At 44.1% G+C, this 17,633-nt stretch overlaps 1 protein-coding gene across 1 annotated transcript; it reads left to right on the top strand.

Moving 5' to 3' along the window:
* Nucleotides 1-1,155: 1,155 nt before the first annotated feature.
* On the top strand, nt 1,156-17,332 carry Hemgn (hemogen). Its single transcript, XM_051187738.1, has 5 exons — nt 1,156-1,324; nt 9,777-9,908; nt 12,930-13,023; nt 14,727-15,883; nt 17,115-17,332. The coding sequence occupies exons 2-5, from the start codon at nt 9,830-9,832 to the stop codon at nt 17,222-17,224; spliced, it is 1,440 nt and encodes a 479-aa protein (XP_051043695.1). The 5' UTR covers nt 1,156-1,324; nt 9,777-9,829; the 3' UTR covers nt 17,225-17,332.
* The last annotated feature ends 301 nt before the right edge of the window (nt 17,333-17,633 follow it).

Here is a 17,633-nt window from a genome sequence, read left to right as displayed (position 1 = left end):
ACTCAATGATAGACTGTAACATAAGCTAAAATAAACCCTTTCTTCCCCTAAGCTGATTTTGGTCAGAATGTTTTACCACAGCAATGAGTGGGATGTGAAGAGGTGGGACCTAGGGCAGGGGTTTAGTCTGTACTTCAGTGGCTTCTTCTATAGAATGGAGACCTCAATAGTACCAGCCTTGAAGAATGGTATAAATAGTTTTTTATCATACGTGAAGTATGTAGGGCAGTACCTAGGATATGGTAAGCAAAGGCTTAACGTATATTAGTTATTACTATTATTTTTGTGAAATACAGTGAAGAATGTATCCCTGTCAGGAAAATAAATATAAGATGCTATTATGCCAAACAGAGCTCTGTTACCATTCCAGTTCCAGCTGATGGCCAAGGCCATGGTCATCAGAGACTACAAATGCAATGCCCTCACCCTTTCAGTTCTGGGGTAGCAGCATTAGCTATCCATCTCTGGCCTCAGAACATAGAGACATCAATATAAAAGGATCATGATACAGCCATGTTATGGTGATGCTGGTATGTACTCTCAGCACTTGCGATGCTGAGTGTGAGGATGGAGAAATCAAGACAAACCTGTGTGGAAAGGCCTGGTCTCCAGCAAACAAAATAACAGCAGGCTAGCAGTGGTGGCACACACCTTTAATCCCAGCACTCAGGAGTCAGAGGTAGGTAGATCTTTGGGAGCTGAAGGCCAGCCTGGTCTACAGAACTAGTTCCAGGACAGCCAATGCTACACAAAGAAACTCTGTGTCAAAATCACTCCCCCCCCCCAAAAGAAATGACAGCAAAAATTTATTCAATGTTTGGTGAATGAATATAGCATAGCAGATGTATTTACGTATGAAAAATAAAAATATGTGCTAACAAGTGAGAACATGGTTCTGAAAAGAGAGCTCATTCTAGACAGGAAAAGGCAGTGGAATTGTAGAATCAGACAGTCTTAGTGTTGAGTCTCAACCTCAAAAACATCTGGGATGTTTTTAAACTCTTTAAACTGTAGTTTCCTACCAATGGAATGGGAATAATATTTGTTGGCAGATTTAAGTGAAATCATTCAGGTAAGAGTTGGATACCCATTATGAGCTCACAGAGTGTCTCATCATATGGTCAGCATCTTCAGCATCATCATCAAAGGCTTTGTGATGGAGACACTGGCTGCCTGGATGGCTGGGCACAGGGAAGAATACTGGATAACCAAAGGTACTGGGCGTGCTGGAAAGATCCAAGCAGAAACAGGGAGGGCAAGTCTGGTGCTGTTTGACTGGAATGGGAGAGAACATTGGGAAGCTGACATTACCTGCTGGACCAAGGTTAGTCTTTCTTCCACAGTCATGCTGAGACTTTATTATTTTTGTTGTTGTTTTTAGTTTTGTGAAATAGGGTTTCTTTGTGTAATTGCCATGGCTGTCCTGGAACTCGCTTTGTAGACCAGTCTGGCCTCACACTCATGGAGAACTGCCTGCCTCTATCTCCCAAGTGCTGGGAGTAAAGGCATGCACCACCAATGCCAGGTCATGCTGAGACTTTGTATCATTCTAAGCAGGGTGATGGTGGGTTCAGTGCCAGCAATAGGGGGAATCTAGGTATGTGTGCATTGTGGGCTGGGAGAGCAAGCAGAAATAGAGGGGGGATAACCCTCTTCTGAGTGTCCCTTCATACTTCCTAATGAAGTGGTGGGAAAGGTAGAGGTGGTATGAGGAGAAAGCAGAATGACAGGAGGGACACTTGGCAAGACAGAGTTTGTGGGGAGGTGTGGTGACACACACCTTTGATCCCAACACTGGAGAGGCAGAGGGGGGCAGATATCGGTGAGTTAGAGGCCAGCCTGGCTACAGAGGGAGTTCCAGGACAGGTCTTGGGGGGGGGAGTTTATGGGAATGTATAAAAAGCTGGACTGCCAGGCATGGTGACACCTACCTTTAGTCCCAGCACGCTGGAGGCAGCAGCCAGCCTCCTCTACAGAGTGAGTTCCAGGCAAGGCAAGGAAGGCTATACATAGTGAGACCATGCATAAAGAATAGAAAGAGAAGGAGAAAGAGCAAGAGGAAACTCTGGGCCTGGTGATAGCCTCTCATCCCAGATCCTAGCTGGTTTGGAGGCTGAATTACGAGGATTGCCAATTCAAGACCAACTTGGCTACAGAGTAAATCTGGGCAATTTAGTCAGAAAGCTGTCTCAAAATAAAACGTCTTAAACAAACAAACAAGTAAAGAAAGAAAGACTTGTCATAGAAAAAAAAAGAACCTGGGGTACAGCTCAGTAGTAGGGTGCTTGCCTAGTATATGCAAGGCCCTGTGCTCATGCTCCAGCACAAAAAAAATATATTTCTTGTTCATCCCCCAAATAATATCAAGGTCACCCCTCTTAAGAAGGCTTTTGGGCTGGGTGTTGATGTCAAATGCCTTTAATCCCAGCACTCGGGAGGCAGAGGCAGGAGGACCTCTGTGAGTTTGAGACCAGCCTGGTCTACAGATCGAGTGCCAGGGCAGGCTCCAAAGCTACACAGAGAAAACAAAACAAACAAACACCCCCCCCAAAAGGGTTTTGGACTGCTTCCCTTTATTGTGGTATTGTGTTTAGATGTTCCTCCTCTGTGTTCCCTTGTTACTTTTTTTTTTTTTTTTTTGGTGGGAGTAGAATCTCCAGGATGGCCTTGAACTCACACTATGTAGCCCAAGATAGCCTCCAACTTCTGGACTTCCTGATCCTGGGATTATAGGTGTGTCAAATCACACTTGTTTTATGCAATGGTGAGGATCAAACTCATGAGGTCATGCAGGCTAGGCAAGTACTCCATCAGCCGAATGTATCCCCAGCATCGTCGTGAGACCTCCCATGATCGTCAGGGAATACTCAACCATGGGATCTTTGTACTCGTTTGTGTTGGTACCACTACATAGCTGTAATAGTTGAGAGTAGATGGTTGACGCAGCTAAGATGAGAGTATAAAGTCGAGAGGAACAGGGGCTCCCCCTTAGCCAATCCCATCCATATCTCTGGGAGTGAAAGGGCAGCCTGTGAGGAGAAAGGAGAGAGTGGAGATGAACACTGCAGAGAAACCACACTCTATCAGGGTAGCTTCAAGGAAGACACAAGTGCTCAAGCTGCAGAGCAAGTAGAACAGAAGTTGAGCAGGGACCACGAGGTTTCACCGTTAGGATGCTCTTGTCTTAGTGGGAGGAAAAGCTAGATTGCAGGTGCAGGGGGAGGTCTTGCCGTTCATGCATGTGCTGCAGGGCTGGGTACTGAGCTCAGCACCTTGCTAGGTACGTGCTCTGTCTCTCAGCTAAACTTCTCACTCTGTGAAGTGGTGTGGGAGGAGAGGGCTCTGAGATGCACTTAGTTCCATCGTTCAGGGACAAACAGAAGTCAGATGGTGGCTTAAGGTAGAAGCACATGTGTTTTGCCCGGGTGAGTGTCCACTCACCAATGCTTAGCAAAATTATTACTCAACATACACACACACACACATACAATGTAGTAGAAATTTGATATTAAAAGTATATATGTATTCTTGTAAGGTAATGGTGGCTAGATGGAAGCCAGGCTTGAGCCATCCTCCAGCTGCAGGATACATTATCTATACGTGCAGGGCAACAGAGACAGCACTCGTTATCACATGACCACAGACTGAGAGGGAAACAAGAGCCAACAAAGCTCCTTGCATTCTCTGAAGGACAACTAGAAGCTTCAGAAAGTATCTTTTCAAGAAAGAAGTGCAGTCAGGCGGTGGTGGTGCACACCTTTGACTCTGCACTTGTGAGACAGAGGCAGGTGGATTTCTGTGAATTGGAGGCCAGCCTGGTCTACTTACTGAGTCCCAGGCCAGCCAAAGCTACACAGTGACGCTCCTCCCTTGAATCTCCTACCCCAGTGTGTTAGAAACAGGCCCGGGCACCTCACTGGAGCTCTGTTGTCATGCAATCAGTGTGGCCCAGATGTGTGGGCCTCACATCCACAGAGAGCTGCTTGCTTCCTAAGAACCCTCATGGCCTCCTGAATCCTCACAGAATCTGCCTTGCTTTTCTGTTTTACAGGAGTGGAGTGGAGAGAATTAAATGACTATATCCAAATTATTCTGAGGAAATGGCTTAGCCCATGTTCTTTGCTCTATTTGGTGACTTCAACAAACGCTGCTCATGGGGTCTCTCTACAGCACCAGGCCTCTAAAATTCTATCAGTCAGTGACGTAGGCCTGTAATTCCAGAAACTTGGGAGGCTGGGGTGGGAGGATTGAAAATTTAAATCTAGGGCTGGTGAGATGGCACAGTGGGTAAAGGCATTTGTTGCCAAGCTTGACCTGACTCTTAGTGCAATCCCTAGACTCTATACGGAGTCTGCACCAAGGTCCACATGCTCCCTCCCTCCCCCCCTCTAATTAATGATTTTTTAAGAACAACATCAACAAAGACCCCCAGTGTAGCCTAAAGTGATGCTACTGTCTTTTTCTGTGTAAGCACCGAGTGATAACTGATTGCACACTGGAGCTTTGCTTCTATCCTTTCCTAATCAGTTTTGTTATTGAGTGAATTATATCTGCTCCATGGCTAAGCTATTTCCCTGTGATCTCATTGTCTCCATGCAGGCCTCCAGTGGGGGTTCTCACCCCCCCCCCACATTTCTCGTCCATCTGAGCCTCTGCAAGACACATACATCCAAGACCTCTCTTCTTAGCTAGACCTGCTCCAGGTGGCAGGAGAGTCATCCCCTCTCTTGATACCCAACTTCATATAGTTCAAGATGGGCCAGGCTTGGAGCCTGAAGGCCCAGTTTCTAAGCTCAAACTGACAGTCTAGCTCTGTGACTTTAATTACACCAGTGTCCTGATGGAGTTTCTTGATTTGAGAAGGAGGACAGTAAGAGCTATGTTGTAAAGGCGCTGCAGGAACCCAGTGAAATGCTAAATGAGGCCCTGTGTTAGGCTAATTGTCTGTTTCTGCCATCTTGAAAAATCTTAATGCTGTTCAAAGGAAGAGACCTGGGCTTTCATTTTTGCCCTGGGCCTCAGCAAATTATGTACCTATCTGGTCTAACCTGTATGTCCACAGCCAAATCTATATTTAACCTCCCTGGGTGCCATAGCCTGTAATTAACTGATTGGAATGGTTAGGAAAGAAATTGTTAGGGCAATCTCCAAGCCTTCCTTTACTTCACACCTGCAAAATCTGGCACTAAGTTTAAGGGAGGTATCGGTCCTCCCTAACTAAACAGGTCTGTCTGGCTTCCTGCACATCCGCTTTTCTGCTCTCTGTCCTGTCCCTTGGCTGTCCCCCCCCCCCCCCCCCCGCCCCGTGCTCTCATTCTCTGGAGCAGCACATTCAAACTCTACTGCTCACCTCCCCACATCTTCCTTTCCCAGCTGTCCAGACCCAAACCCTTGTCTTTGGCTTTTTCAATCCACATCCCATTTGTAAGTTAACATAGCCACCGTGTTATTTTCTGGCCTCTGCTTCACCATCACTGTTGAAGACCAAGCTGCATCATCTCTCACGTGGATCATCGAAATGCTCTTCTGACTGCCTCCCTTCTTCCCCTTCTCAGCCCACACAGGAGCTAGAACCATCCTTTAGAGTCAGGAGCCAAGTTGTATTAGTCCTCTGCTCAGATCATCCATGGCTGTCCAGCCCACTAGATCCCAACTGAGCCACCTCTTTGTCCCTCCCTCTCCTCTGGCCCTCTTCCTGGGAGGCCTCTAAACTGTCATCACCTGACTCTCCTTTCTCCCCAAGTCAAGCATCAGCCTCCCACATTACCTAAAGACAGCAGCCATCAGCAGCCACCAATGTCTGTTCCTTTATTCTTTTTTAAAACTTATTTTAAATTTATTCTTTGTGTCTTTCACATACATCATGCCTCCCAATGCCACCCATCTCCCTCTCTCCCAGAATAAAACAAAATAAAATTTAAGAGAAAAGGGGGGGGGGGGAAGAAAGGGAAAATCTCATCATGGAAGCTGCAGTGTGACAGTGAGTCAGGAAGTAAACCCCTGTATCCACACATTTTTACATGCAGCTGTCCATCACAAAGACTCACTGGTCTAGTTCAGGGCTGCCGGTCTGGCTGTGCAGTCAAGGCTGGGCCCTGCCCCTTTATCCTCATACCTTCACTTATATTCCTGCATTCCTGCATTCCTGCATTCCTGGCTGTCATTGCCATTGGATACACTGTACTTGCTTTCTGCCCCCCCCCCACACATTTTTTTTTCCCCCTAAGACAGGGTTCCTCTAGCCCTGACTGTTCTGGAACTAGCTCTGTAGACCAGGCTGCCCTCAAATTTACAAAGATTGGCCTGCCTCTGCCTCCTGAGTGCTGGGATTAAGGGCACAGCTCTGTCTTTTAAAAACTGTAAACTATGCTGGGTGGTGGTGGCACATGCCTTTAATCCCAGCACTTGGGAGGCAGAGGCAGGCGGATCTTTGTGAATTTGAGGCCAGCCTGTCTATAGAGCCAGTTCCAGGACAGCCAGGGTTAACAGAGAAATCCTGTCTCAAAAAAAATCAACCATAAACAAACAAAACAAAACAAAGTGAAAACTACATAATGTCAGGAGCTTTTTTTTTTTTTTTTTTTTTTTTTTTTTAAATTTTAAACAGGTCTCACTAGTAGCCTAGGATGGCCTTATACTTTCCACTCTCCTACCTCAGCTTCCTGAGAGGTAGGCATTGGATGAATGACAACAGAAATAATTCTAGAATGGCTGATAGTACTGTTTTAAGTCACAGCGGTCAAACAGCCCCTCATCCCAGGAAGCTGTCCCCACACACTGCAGTGTGGGCACTTATAGGAATGGGTGGGACCGAGCCTCCTTCAAGTTCATGCTATGGGGACAAACAGGTGACTGGACTGGTACTTGCCCATCCTGCCAAGAGTTTGTGGTCGAGAGGGAGGGTTTATGTACATATACACATATCTCTATAATAAGGCAGCTTTTGTTAAAGTGATCTGGCCTTATAGGTAGAATGCAGCCTCTCACATTTTGGCAATAAAGCTAGACTTGTCTGTAGACAGAGGGACCACAAGTTAGGCTTGCAAAACAACAGTGTGGTTATTTCTGTCCCAAATTCCCGCTCTTGACTGCTTATCACACCAGAGACACCTTGCCTGCCTTCCAATCTAGTTCCCTCCAAAGTGTCCCCACTGATCTCCCCCACCCAGCATCACCCTCGATTTGTTAACTTGAGACCCCACCCTCTGGAGTCTCTCTTCACACCCCTTCTAGATACAAGGAAAATGCTGCCAGAGGGATAGAATGGTCTTGGGGAGTTGTCATGGGGCACAAAAGATCTAAGTTCTATTTCCTTCCAATAAAGATGTGTGTCCTGGGGCTGGCAATACGGTTCAGTTGGTAGAGTAATTGCCTAGCCTTCATGAAGTCCTGGGTCCCATTTCAGCACCAAAAGGTCATGGTGGTGCTCACCTGTAACTCCAGTACTTCTGGCACTTGGGAGATGGAGGCAGAAGGACCAGATGTTCAAAACTCATTCTGGGATACATTAGACCCTGCTTTGAAAAAATGAAAGCATGTCCTCTGTCCCCTTTGGGTACTCAGAGCTCAGGACTATGTTGTCCACTTCTGTAGTCTGACAATTTTCTCAGAAGGTAACACAGAGTAGACATCCTGTCTAATCTGCTACATTCCTGAACGGATGTCAAGATCTCTGGAGAAAATCTGACTTGTAAGTACCTCTGCCATTCTCTGAAGGTGTTCTTAGAAGGATTCTATAACACTGTTGTATTGAACTATCACCCAAATATTGAGAATTAAATCATTTGGCCAGGTGGTGGTAGCACACATCTTTAATCCTAGCAGTCTGGAGGCAGAGGCAGGCAGATCTCTGAGTTATAGGCCAGTCTGGTCTACATACTGAGTTCCATACTGAGAGACCCTGTCTCAAACAAAAACCTCACAGCATTTAAAATGCTGGTCTAGATTATAAAAACATAATTTTCAAAATTATATTGAGACCTTTAATCCTATACATGAAAAAATCCAAAAAGTTTAAGAGGTAAATTACAGAAAATACCTGTTATTATACTCTATGAGGCTCCTCTGACTAACCACCCCTCACCCCCACCAAGAGTTATCTGAGCTTTCAGTGGTTTATGGAAGCTCAAGGGACTAAGAAATAGAAAGAAGGATACGTCTTGCTTGTTCAGTACAAAGATACAGTTTAGTGGCAGGGACTCTGGTGTTTGCTATATCATTCTCAATGCTCTTCTGTATTTTAAAAAACTTATTCCTCAGCTAGCGTGGTGACACACATATGCAATCATAGCACTCAAGAAGCTGACGCAGGATTGTGAGTTGAGGTCTGCCTGGGCTGTTTAAGGAGACCCTGTCTCAAAGCAAACAAGAAAAAGTAACTCGCATTTGGCAGATCAAGTTATAGTTTAAACTTCACTGAGAAACTGATGTGCACTACCACAATCCGTGATTATCACCTCTATAGGTACATTATTATATGCAAATATATAGAGGAGATATATATGTACATGTGTACATAAAGAGAGATGGCAGGAGAGGCAGAGAGAGAGGCTGTCATATAGCCCAGGATGGCCCCTAACTCCATATGTGGCTGAGGATAACTCCTGCCTCCTCCTTCCAAGTTCCAGGATGACAGTGTGTGCTATGATGCTGGGCCGAAACTTTTATTATTTATTGTATATTATTAGTAGTAAAACAGCTAACATTGAGGTGCAGCACATTAAATACCAAAAGTAGCACTTGTCAACGAGGCATACGGCAGATGTCTACATGGCTGAGGAGATTTTACCATTCTGGAGAATCCACAAGGCTGGTGCTTTTGTCTCCGTGTCCCAGGTCTGCACTGGCTCACTCTAACTTGAACTAGGGTGGCCCTGGAATGCAAACCTTTTCCCTCACAGCCTGGCTCCGGAACACAATGGGTCCTGTGTCTCCCGACCTTGGCCTCTGTGCTCCCGCTTTGCTTGGGCCACAGTCCCCGTGCCTACGCTCCTTCATCAGTCTGGTGATCCATTGGAGGGAGAACAGCTCCTTTGCCGTTCTGGAGCATAATGCCGTGTTTTTTCACTCAGAGAGGTTTTCCAGCTTCCTCTGGGTGGATGATTAACAGCGGGTTTCACTAATCGTTCTGAGTGGGTGAGCACAAGTGTAGAGATTAGCTTTGAATGCCCAGTTAGTGCTGTGTGCTAGTTACTGTCTCTATTCTAGGGACATACACAGCAAGGCTTGCAACTGATGGTGAAAAGAGCCACACCCAGGAAGATTAATCAATAACTAACTCCACAATCTTCACTGTCATAAGAAATGTATGAAACAGGCAAGAGTGACTATTTACTCATTTTTGCAAATACAGTCACAGGAAAGGGATGTGGGTTGCTCAGGGCCACTGAGTTGGTCAGAACCTAGACCCAGAATTCTTTCTATACTCAGCCATCTCCATTCATGAAAAAGCCATCCCCCTGGAGTGCACAGTCCCCAGGCACTTGGTGCCTTAAAAAGGAATCCAGGGACATGCTGGCACAGGAACCACATGGCTGCTGGGTAGGAAGGAGGCTGCATAAGCCAGACTGTGCCTGAGGGGTTCCCTATATAAATATCAAGCTTGCAAGATGACAGGACCGGCACCAGCCATTTCCCCCTTCACACCTGTGCAGTGTGATAAAGAAAGTGGAATTTGCCCACAGCTGTGGTCTAACCAGATAAAACTTTTAGGCGGGAAGTGACAAGCACATTTGAGTGGTTTTTTTTTAAATGTTAGTTTTGACATTTTAAAAAAGCTTTTAGGGTGCTTGTGAAGTCAGAGCGAATACCAAGAAGACATTGTGGCAAGATGGACGTGGGAAAGGACGGATCTCATCTGCAGCTTCTCCGGACACCTGAAACTCATCCACAGAGAGCGCGCACTGCAGGTAATGACAAACTTTCAGAGGGGGTGGCTCTGGGGACACATTATTTTCCTCTTTTATTGATTGGGATGGGGCAGATAAAAACAAAAACAACAACAAAAAATGGCAATGGCCTACATCCACGGGCTGTGGATACAATGGGCTACAAGATGGACTGTAACAGGCTGAGCTGCATTTTGGTGCTAAGAACCTAGGGGTCTAGAGAAGCACAAGGAGCAGTAGACAAAACCATTAGTGAGACATCTCTTAAGTGAGAGATAGTGAAAATACCCAGGACCCCCCTCTGTTCTGTGGCAGAGCAAGCTGGCGAGACATCTGGAAGGATGTGGCAGCAGAAGTTCCATTAGGGCCTGATGCCTCTGAATGCTCACTCTTTTGCTTCCTAATTGCTCTAAAGGTCTGTTCTAAAGCAGCATTTATCAAAATGTTCTGAGATACCCTGGGGGCACAGTCTGAAAACTTTCAGCTTCTGATAATCTATAGACCCTTCCTTGAAATTAAAAACAATTAAATACATGTGATTACAAAGGTCATCATTGTATTAAGATAGTGATTAACATCATTAAAGTTGTGACACAGCAATATATGTGCTTATTTATAGCTACATTACGCCATGTGATACAGCAGTGGATGTAATAAACATAGCATCAAATCCAACAGATCCGTATCCACAAGTAGTCACTGCAGCTTCATGCAAGAATTGTAGTGTCATATAGGAAAAAATTCTGTAATTCATTTGAATGATAAAAGTACCACACTGCTAAAAACCATTGTGCCTTTTACTTACATTCACACTTTGAAGGAAAATGTAAATGTAATTAGATTTTAGTAAACATATGATTTTTCCTTATCACAAGTTCCTGAGCTCCTGGGAGGTTGTGCATGCTTTTAATCCCAGCACTCAGGAAACAGAGACAGGTGGGTCTCTGTGAGTTTGAGGTTCGAGGCCAGTCTGGTCTACAAAGCAAGTTCCAGGACAGGCTTCAAAGCTACACAGAGAAACCCTGTCTCAAAAGAAAGAAAGAAAAAAAAAAAAAAAAAAAGAGTTGGGAACGCAGTTCAGTAGCATAATGCTTGCTTAGTGCATGTGAGGCCCTAGGTTCAATTCCTAGCACTGCCAGAAAAAGAAATAAAAAAAGAAAGGAAGAAAAAAAAGAAAGAAAGAACTCTTGTCCTAAAAACAAAAAGTGCCTTGGTCTAAGGGCACTTCCTTTCTTGGAGTTCCTAGTGCAGGTCAGACACCCCCACAGGCTGAGAGGGTCAGTCTCAAAGATCTACTAGTTTTTCTTGAATTCAGGTGGCAATAGACTTCTTAAAAATGTTTTTCTAGCAATTTTTTTTTTTTGTGTGTGTGTGATGCATATTTGCATGTATATGGATCTCTGTGTGTTTTTAGGCCAGAGGTTGATATCAGGTGTCTTTTTCCTTTAACATTCTCTATCTTATTTATTGAGTTAGAGTCTCAAACGTGAATCCAGAGCTTGCCAATTTGACTAGTCTACTTAGCCAGTTTGCTTTGGGAATCCCAGTCTCAGGCCCTGCAAACTAGGATTGATTGCATGCCAACCACCAGACCCACTGAAGCCACACATGTGGGGCTTACATTTTTGTGGCAAGTGCTTTGCTTACTGAGCCATGTATCCTTAGTATCCTAAATAATTTAAAGAAACACAGTCCTGAGGGCAAAATCTAATAATAAAAGCATAACTCCAGCAGGGTGTGGTTGAGCATTCTGGAGGCTTAGAATAGGGAATTCAAGGACAACCAAGGATGTACCACATCTCTTTAGACAGGATATACCCCGTCTACCACTACTCCCTCCAAAAGAAAAAATAAAAAAACAAAACCAAAAACAAACAAACAAAAAAACAAAGCAAAACAAAAAACAGCTATATGAGTGAATATGCTTATTTCAGTTGAATTGTAATTTATTGGTTTTTCAGGACAGTGTTTCTCTGTGTAGTGCTGGCTGGTCCAGAACTCATTTTGTAGACCAGGCTGACCTCAAACTCAGAGATCTGCCTGCCTTTGTCTCTTGAGTGCTGGGATTAAAGACAAGCTATGTGTCAGCATCACCCAGGTATCAGTTGGATATTATTACAGTTTGATATATAAGGAAAAAATAAAAGGTGACATGCTATGTGTTTCCTGTGAGTGAAATAAGCTGCTAGAGAATCAGTTAGTGTAAGTACCATGCCATGTGTCAAGGAACTATTTTTGATGTAAGTTAAGTTAGTAAAAGATAAACCGTGCTATGCTATCATAACTACTTTGTATAATATATGGCCTGGATGGAAATAGGGAATGCAATGAAAACAGGTTATTATGTCAAAGATGACAGAAAATGACCTAGTTTTTCTTTTATTACTTGTTCAAATATAAGTTTATTTTGATTAAGTCAGTAGGTCAATAACACACTTATGAACAAATACTGTCTACTCAGGTCTCTGAGCTTTTCACACTCAAATGCTCACTAAATGTCTGCTCCACTGAGTGTGGTGGCAAACATTTCTAATCACAGAACTTCAGGGGCAGAGAAAGGTTGGATCTTTATGAGTCTGGGCCAACCTGATCTACGCAGAAAGTTCCAGGCCAGGGCTACAGTGTGAGATGCTGTCTCAAAAAAAAAAAAATGTCTTTCACATTCTCTGAAGGTGCAAGAATAAGGAAGACATGGTCCTTGACCTCAAAAATCAAGAGGAAAACTCAGGATGGGGGATGGGTGTCTAAAATTCTGTAGGAGGCTGGAGAGGCGGCTCAGCAGTTAAGAGCACTGGCTGATCTTCCAGAGGACCTGGGTTCAATCCCCTGTACCCACACAGCCACATAGCTGTTCCTTACTATCTCTAACTCCAGGTCCTAGGTATCTGATCCTTCTTCTGTCCCCTTTAGGCACCAGGCATACCTGTGGTACACAGACAAAACACCTATACATATGAACTAATAAAACCTATAAATAAAACTTCTGTGGTAGGATACTTGCTGAGGTCACACTCCCCAGTAACTTTCCTTTTTACCCGGCAGAAGTCATTGGAACATGGAGTTTGAGAAACAGAGACGAACTCAGGAAGAGAAGAGCTGAAGTGCAGGAGAAACAGACGTCACAATGGCTCCTTGGGTAGGTTCCTTACCTGAGAGAGGGATGAGTGTGGATCTTGCATGTCCATGCCCAGGCTCACACCATCTTCTCAAGTGTCCTATGAGTCAGGTGGTGGTGTGCTTGTGTGTTTTATTTTTTGTTGTTGTTTGTCTTTAGTCTTCAGCAGCTTAATTCGCATAATGTCACAACAGTCATAATGACAAAAGAAACTTCTTCTTCCTTCTTTCTCTGGGTTTTCACCATCTCCTGAGGTGGGCTCCAGGCACTGAAGCTGGACTGTCCAGAGTAGCTTCTGCTACCCTTCATTGGTTTTGTTAGTGTTAAAAAAAGTGCATAAGCCCTGACTTGGCAGTGCATACTAATCCTAACACTCAGGAGAGTGGTGGTTGGAAGTTGTGAGTTGTAGGCCTCACAGGGCTTAGTGAGAACATATATTGACACACACAAACAAGGGGCTCAATGGTCAAGAGTACTCCCAGAACCCATGTGATATAGATGTATATGCAGGCAAAGCATCCATGCATATTAAAATTAGAGGGCAGGTTGAGGGGATGACCTAGCTGATAAGCAAAAATTATTAGCCTAATGCCCCCAACTTCCTAGTCATTGACCTTGGGCAATTTATGACACATCTCATGGCACCTCAATTTTGTCCTCTGCACAATGGAGATAATAGCATCTATCTTACAGCCTGAAGTAACAGAAGGAAATCACAATAGTACCAGGAACACAGGCAAGACAGAGATGGCTCCCATTGTAATACCATAGTTCTACTTTATTGTTATTTGTGATTCAGTCACCTAAGTTGTATATGGTTCTTACAGCCACCACACAAAATTGGAAGGTATAATTTATCTCATCTGTCCTATAAGGTAGCCAAGAAATGGAGAGGTTGAATGACTTGCCCTAGTCAAGAGGAAGCATGGACTAAACTTTGGGCAGCTCAGATAGTTTGCATCTTTAAAGTAAATTTTAAATTATTTTTACATCTCTCTTAACCACTGAACATCTCTCTGGCCTTGATGATGATGGTGATGGTTTATTAGAGAGAGAGAGTTTATTAGAGACTCAGCACAGCTTTCAGTAGTTCTTTATGTCCACCAGCGATGTATCAGGCTTGGTGGAAAGTGCCTTTACCCACTGAGCCATGTCACTGGCTTTGTTTTGTATTTTAAAGATTTATTATTATTATTTTAAAAAGTGTGTGTGTGTGTGTGTGTGTGTGTGAGAGAGAGAGAGAGAGAGAGAGAGAGAGAGAGAGAGCCAAACGACAACCTCAAGTCTGGCCTGGAGTTTATCAACTAGGTTCAGCTAGAGGTCCAGGGATCTCTGCCTCTCCAGCTCTGAGATCACAAATTCATGGCACCACACACTATGTTTTTACCTGGGTGCGGAAGATAAATAGAATTCAGTTAAGCCCTGTACCCTTGAAACTATCTCCCTCAAGCACGCTTTCTTCCCCACCCTTCCCCCTCACTCCATTACACACACACACTTTCACACACACTTTAGCTTTAAAACCAAAATGTCTATAGGAGCACGTTCCTAGCAAACTGAACACCTAGGGCTGTTCATTTCGAAAACTCGGAAATTGAGGTATGGGGCGAGGAAGGGCTTGTTTAAGGTCATGTAACAAGGCCACAAGGACAGGGGTGGGTATTGGAAGCATTCATTTAGATCCTGTAGCCCTGTTGCTGACATTAATTCTGGCCTCTCCGCAGAGAACAGAAAAAACGCAAGTACCAAAGAACAGGAAAAAGAAATCCAAGAGGCCAAAAGAGACTAAGCATCACAGAGAAGACAGAGCCTCAGTCACAAACAGGAAAGCAAAGGATGCAGAAAGTATTGGTAGAAGAAACCGAGTGCCCTGTCAACCCTGTGAGTGAAACCCTCCCATTGGTGGCCTTCCCCCCAGAAGCTGTGACTGCAGAACACTGTGCTGAAGCACACCAAGAAAGCATTCAGTGCCAGGATGTAGCAATACAGAACCATCCTCAAGCACACAAACTTAGGGCCAAACCTGAAGACCTGTCTCCTAACATGTGCCAAGAAATAGATGTACTTCAACATTGTTCTAACATGTGCAGAGATATGGCTGAACCTGAGGCACTTTCCTCTGGAATGTGCCAGGAAACAGCTATGCCCTTAAACCATTCTTCCAAAGCACCCCAAGATATGGCTGGGCCCGAAGTGCTCTCTCCTGAAGTGTGCCAACAACCAGCTGTGCTTGAAGAACATCCTCTGGAAATGTGCGAAGATGTGGCCAGACCTGAAGTCCTCTCTCCTAAAATACACCAAGAGATGGCGGTTGTTCCTTGGTCAACACCTGGAGATGCTGCTGGCCCAGAAGGATGCTCTCCTGAAGCACTCCCCCAATCAGATGTGCCTGAAGGCTATCCACTTGACACATGCCCCAGATCAGTTACACCAGAGAAAACTATTTCCCAAGCAGATCAGAGAATGGCTGTGACTGAAGGCTGCTTTCCTGAAACACGAGAATGCACTGTGTCTGAAGATATTTCTACAAAAACACACCAAGAAGCAGTTGAACCTGAATTTATGTCTCACAAGATCCACAAACTCACTGAGCCTACAGTCTCCTCTCATAAAATAACCCAAGACTCACCTGGGCCTGGAGAATACTCACCTGAGATATGCCAACCATCACTTGGGCCTAGAGAATGCTCGCCTGAGACCTGTCAACCATCACCTGGGCCTGGAGAATACTCACCTGAGACATGTCAACCATCACCTGGGCTTGAAAACCATTTGCCTGAATCCTGCCATGAAATGCCTGGGCCTGAAGACCTCTCTATCAAGACCTATGAGAACAAGGATGGGCCTAACCCCTGCCTTCTGGAACAAAGTCAGGAAGCAGGTGGGTCCCAAGGACAGGACCCTAATGCCCACCAGGACAGTGAGGGTGCTTGGACTTTCTCTCAAGGTAGGGTATCTGTATAGCAACAAGTCCCTCAATTTGTGATTTAAAGCTGTCTTTGACAGTAGCCAGTTACCTCATTGGGAGCCATGAATATTTCTGGATCTTTTCAAGTAAAATGTATTTTTCAGGGACCAACATTCTGTTGGCACATTTCCAAAAAAAATTAAATAATTGAAAATTCTATTTACCCATTTTGAGAAACTATAGTAAGAGAAACAAACCTGGAATAGAATTAATTATGTGCAAAAAAAATGTTCTTTTTTGTTTTTTGAACTAGTATTCAGTATGTAACTGTGGTGGTTGGTTTTTTGTTTGAAACCAAATTCTGGTCCTCTGGAAGAGTAGCAAGTACTCTTAGGCACAGTCATTTCCCTAGTTCTCTCTCTCTCTCTCTCTCTCTCTCTCTCATACACACACACACACACACACACACACACACTTCTTTTAAAACACAGAATCCTGAGCTGGGGGTGCTGGCATATACCTTTAATACTAGCACTGAGGAGGCAGAGGCAGGCAGGTCAGTCTCCATACAAATGGAAATGCATAATGAGACTCTTCAAAAACAAAATAGAACAAACAAGCAAATCAAACTCAGCCTGGAGGAGGAGGGCTTAGTGGTTAAGTGCATGTACTGTTCTTGCAGAAGACTCAAGTTTGGTGTCCTGCACCCACTGTGGCTTATAACTGCCTATAGTACTAGTTCCAGGAGTTCTAATTAATGCCTTTCTCTAACCTCTAAGGGTTCCTGCACATACCTGGTGCACACAAGTGAATGCATACACAAATACACGTAAATATTAATCTTTTTAAAAGGCGTTAGTGAAAAAAAATAAAAATAAAAGGCGTTAGTGACGCACACCTTTAATCCCAGCATTTAGGAGGCAGAAGCAGGTGGATCTCTTTGAGTTTGAGGCCAGCCTGGTCTACAAAGTGAATTCCAGGACAGCCAGGGCTACACAGAGGAACTCTGACTTGAAAAACAAAACAAAAATCCAAGGTTATAGAAACACCATTTCTGTGACATGGCATTTTAGTATCTAATATCTAATCCAGCTGAAATGTGAGTGCATGGTTTGTGGCACAGCTTCCCTCTCCCAAGAGAGTAACCAACTGTGCCAATACTGTTCATTGAATCTATTATTTTGTGTTTCATTTGATTTTACAGAAATAAAGGAAGATGCTAAAGCAGATCAAGATCCAGAGACACCATCAAGTCCACAGGGTCCTCAAGAGATCTGTCCAGACAATGACAACTGTAGCTATGTTTTGTTTTAACAATTCTCAGCAATTAAGTTGCAATCCAACTGAACAGAACACAGAATACACATCTTTGCTTGTATTTTATGGAAAACATCATAGCAATTGCTACAGCTTGCATCACTATTTCAGCTTGTATTTTTTCCCATGTTGATCCTATCTGAAAGACAGAACTAATTTTTAAAGACTCTAACACATAGGTGAGTGTGTGTGTGTGTGTGTGTCTGTGCTATCTGAGGATGTACATATGTTATATGGCAGACGATGGATGAATAAGAGCAGGGGAAGTGGTAAGTAGTTGACTTTTTTCCCTCTAAGAAGAAACACATATTTCGTAATTTTGTGAAGATAATTTTGATAGGAACATTTAATATTTTGAAAGTATATAGTTTCTTGTGATTTTGTCAGTTATTGATGTTGCAATATC

This window comes from Phodopus roborovskii, unplaced genomic scaffold (genome assembly GCF_943737965.1).
Source record: "Phodopus roborovskii unplaced genomic scaffold, PHOROB, whole genome shotgun sequence".
Lineage (NCBI taxonomy): Eukaryota > Metazoa > Chordata > Mammalia > Rodentia > Cricetidae > Phodopus > Phodopus roborovskii.
The sequence above is the reverse complement of the archived record's forward strand: the minus strand, read 5'-3'. Positions and strand labels throughout refer to the sequence as shown.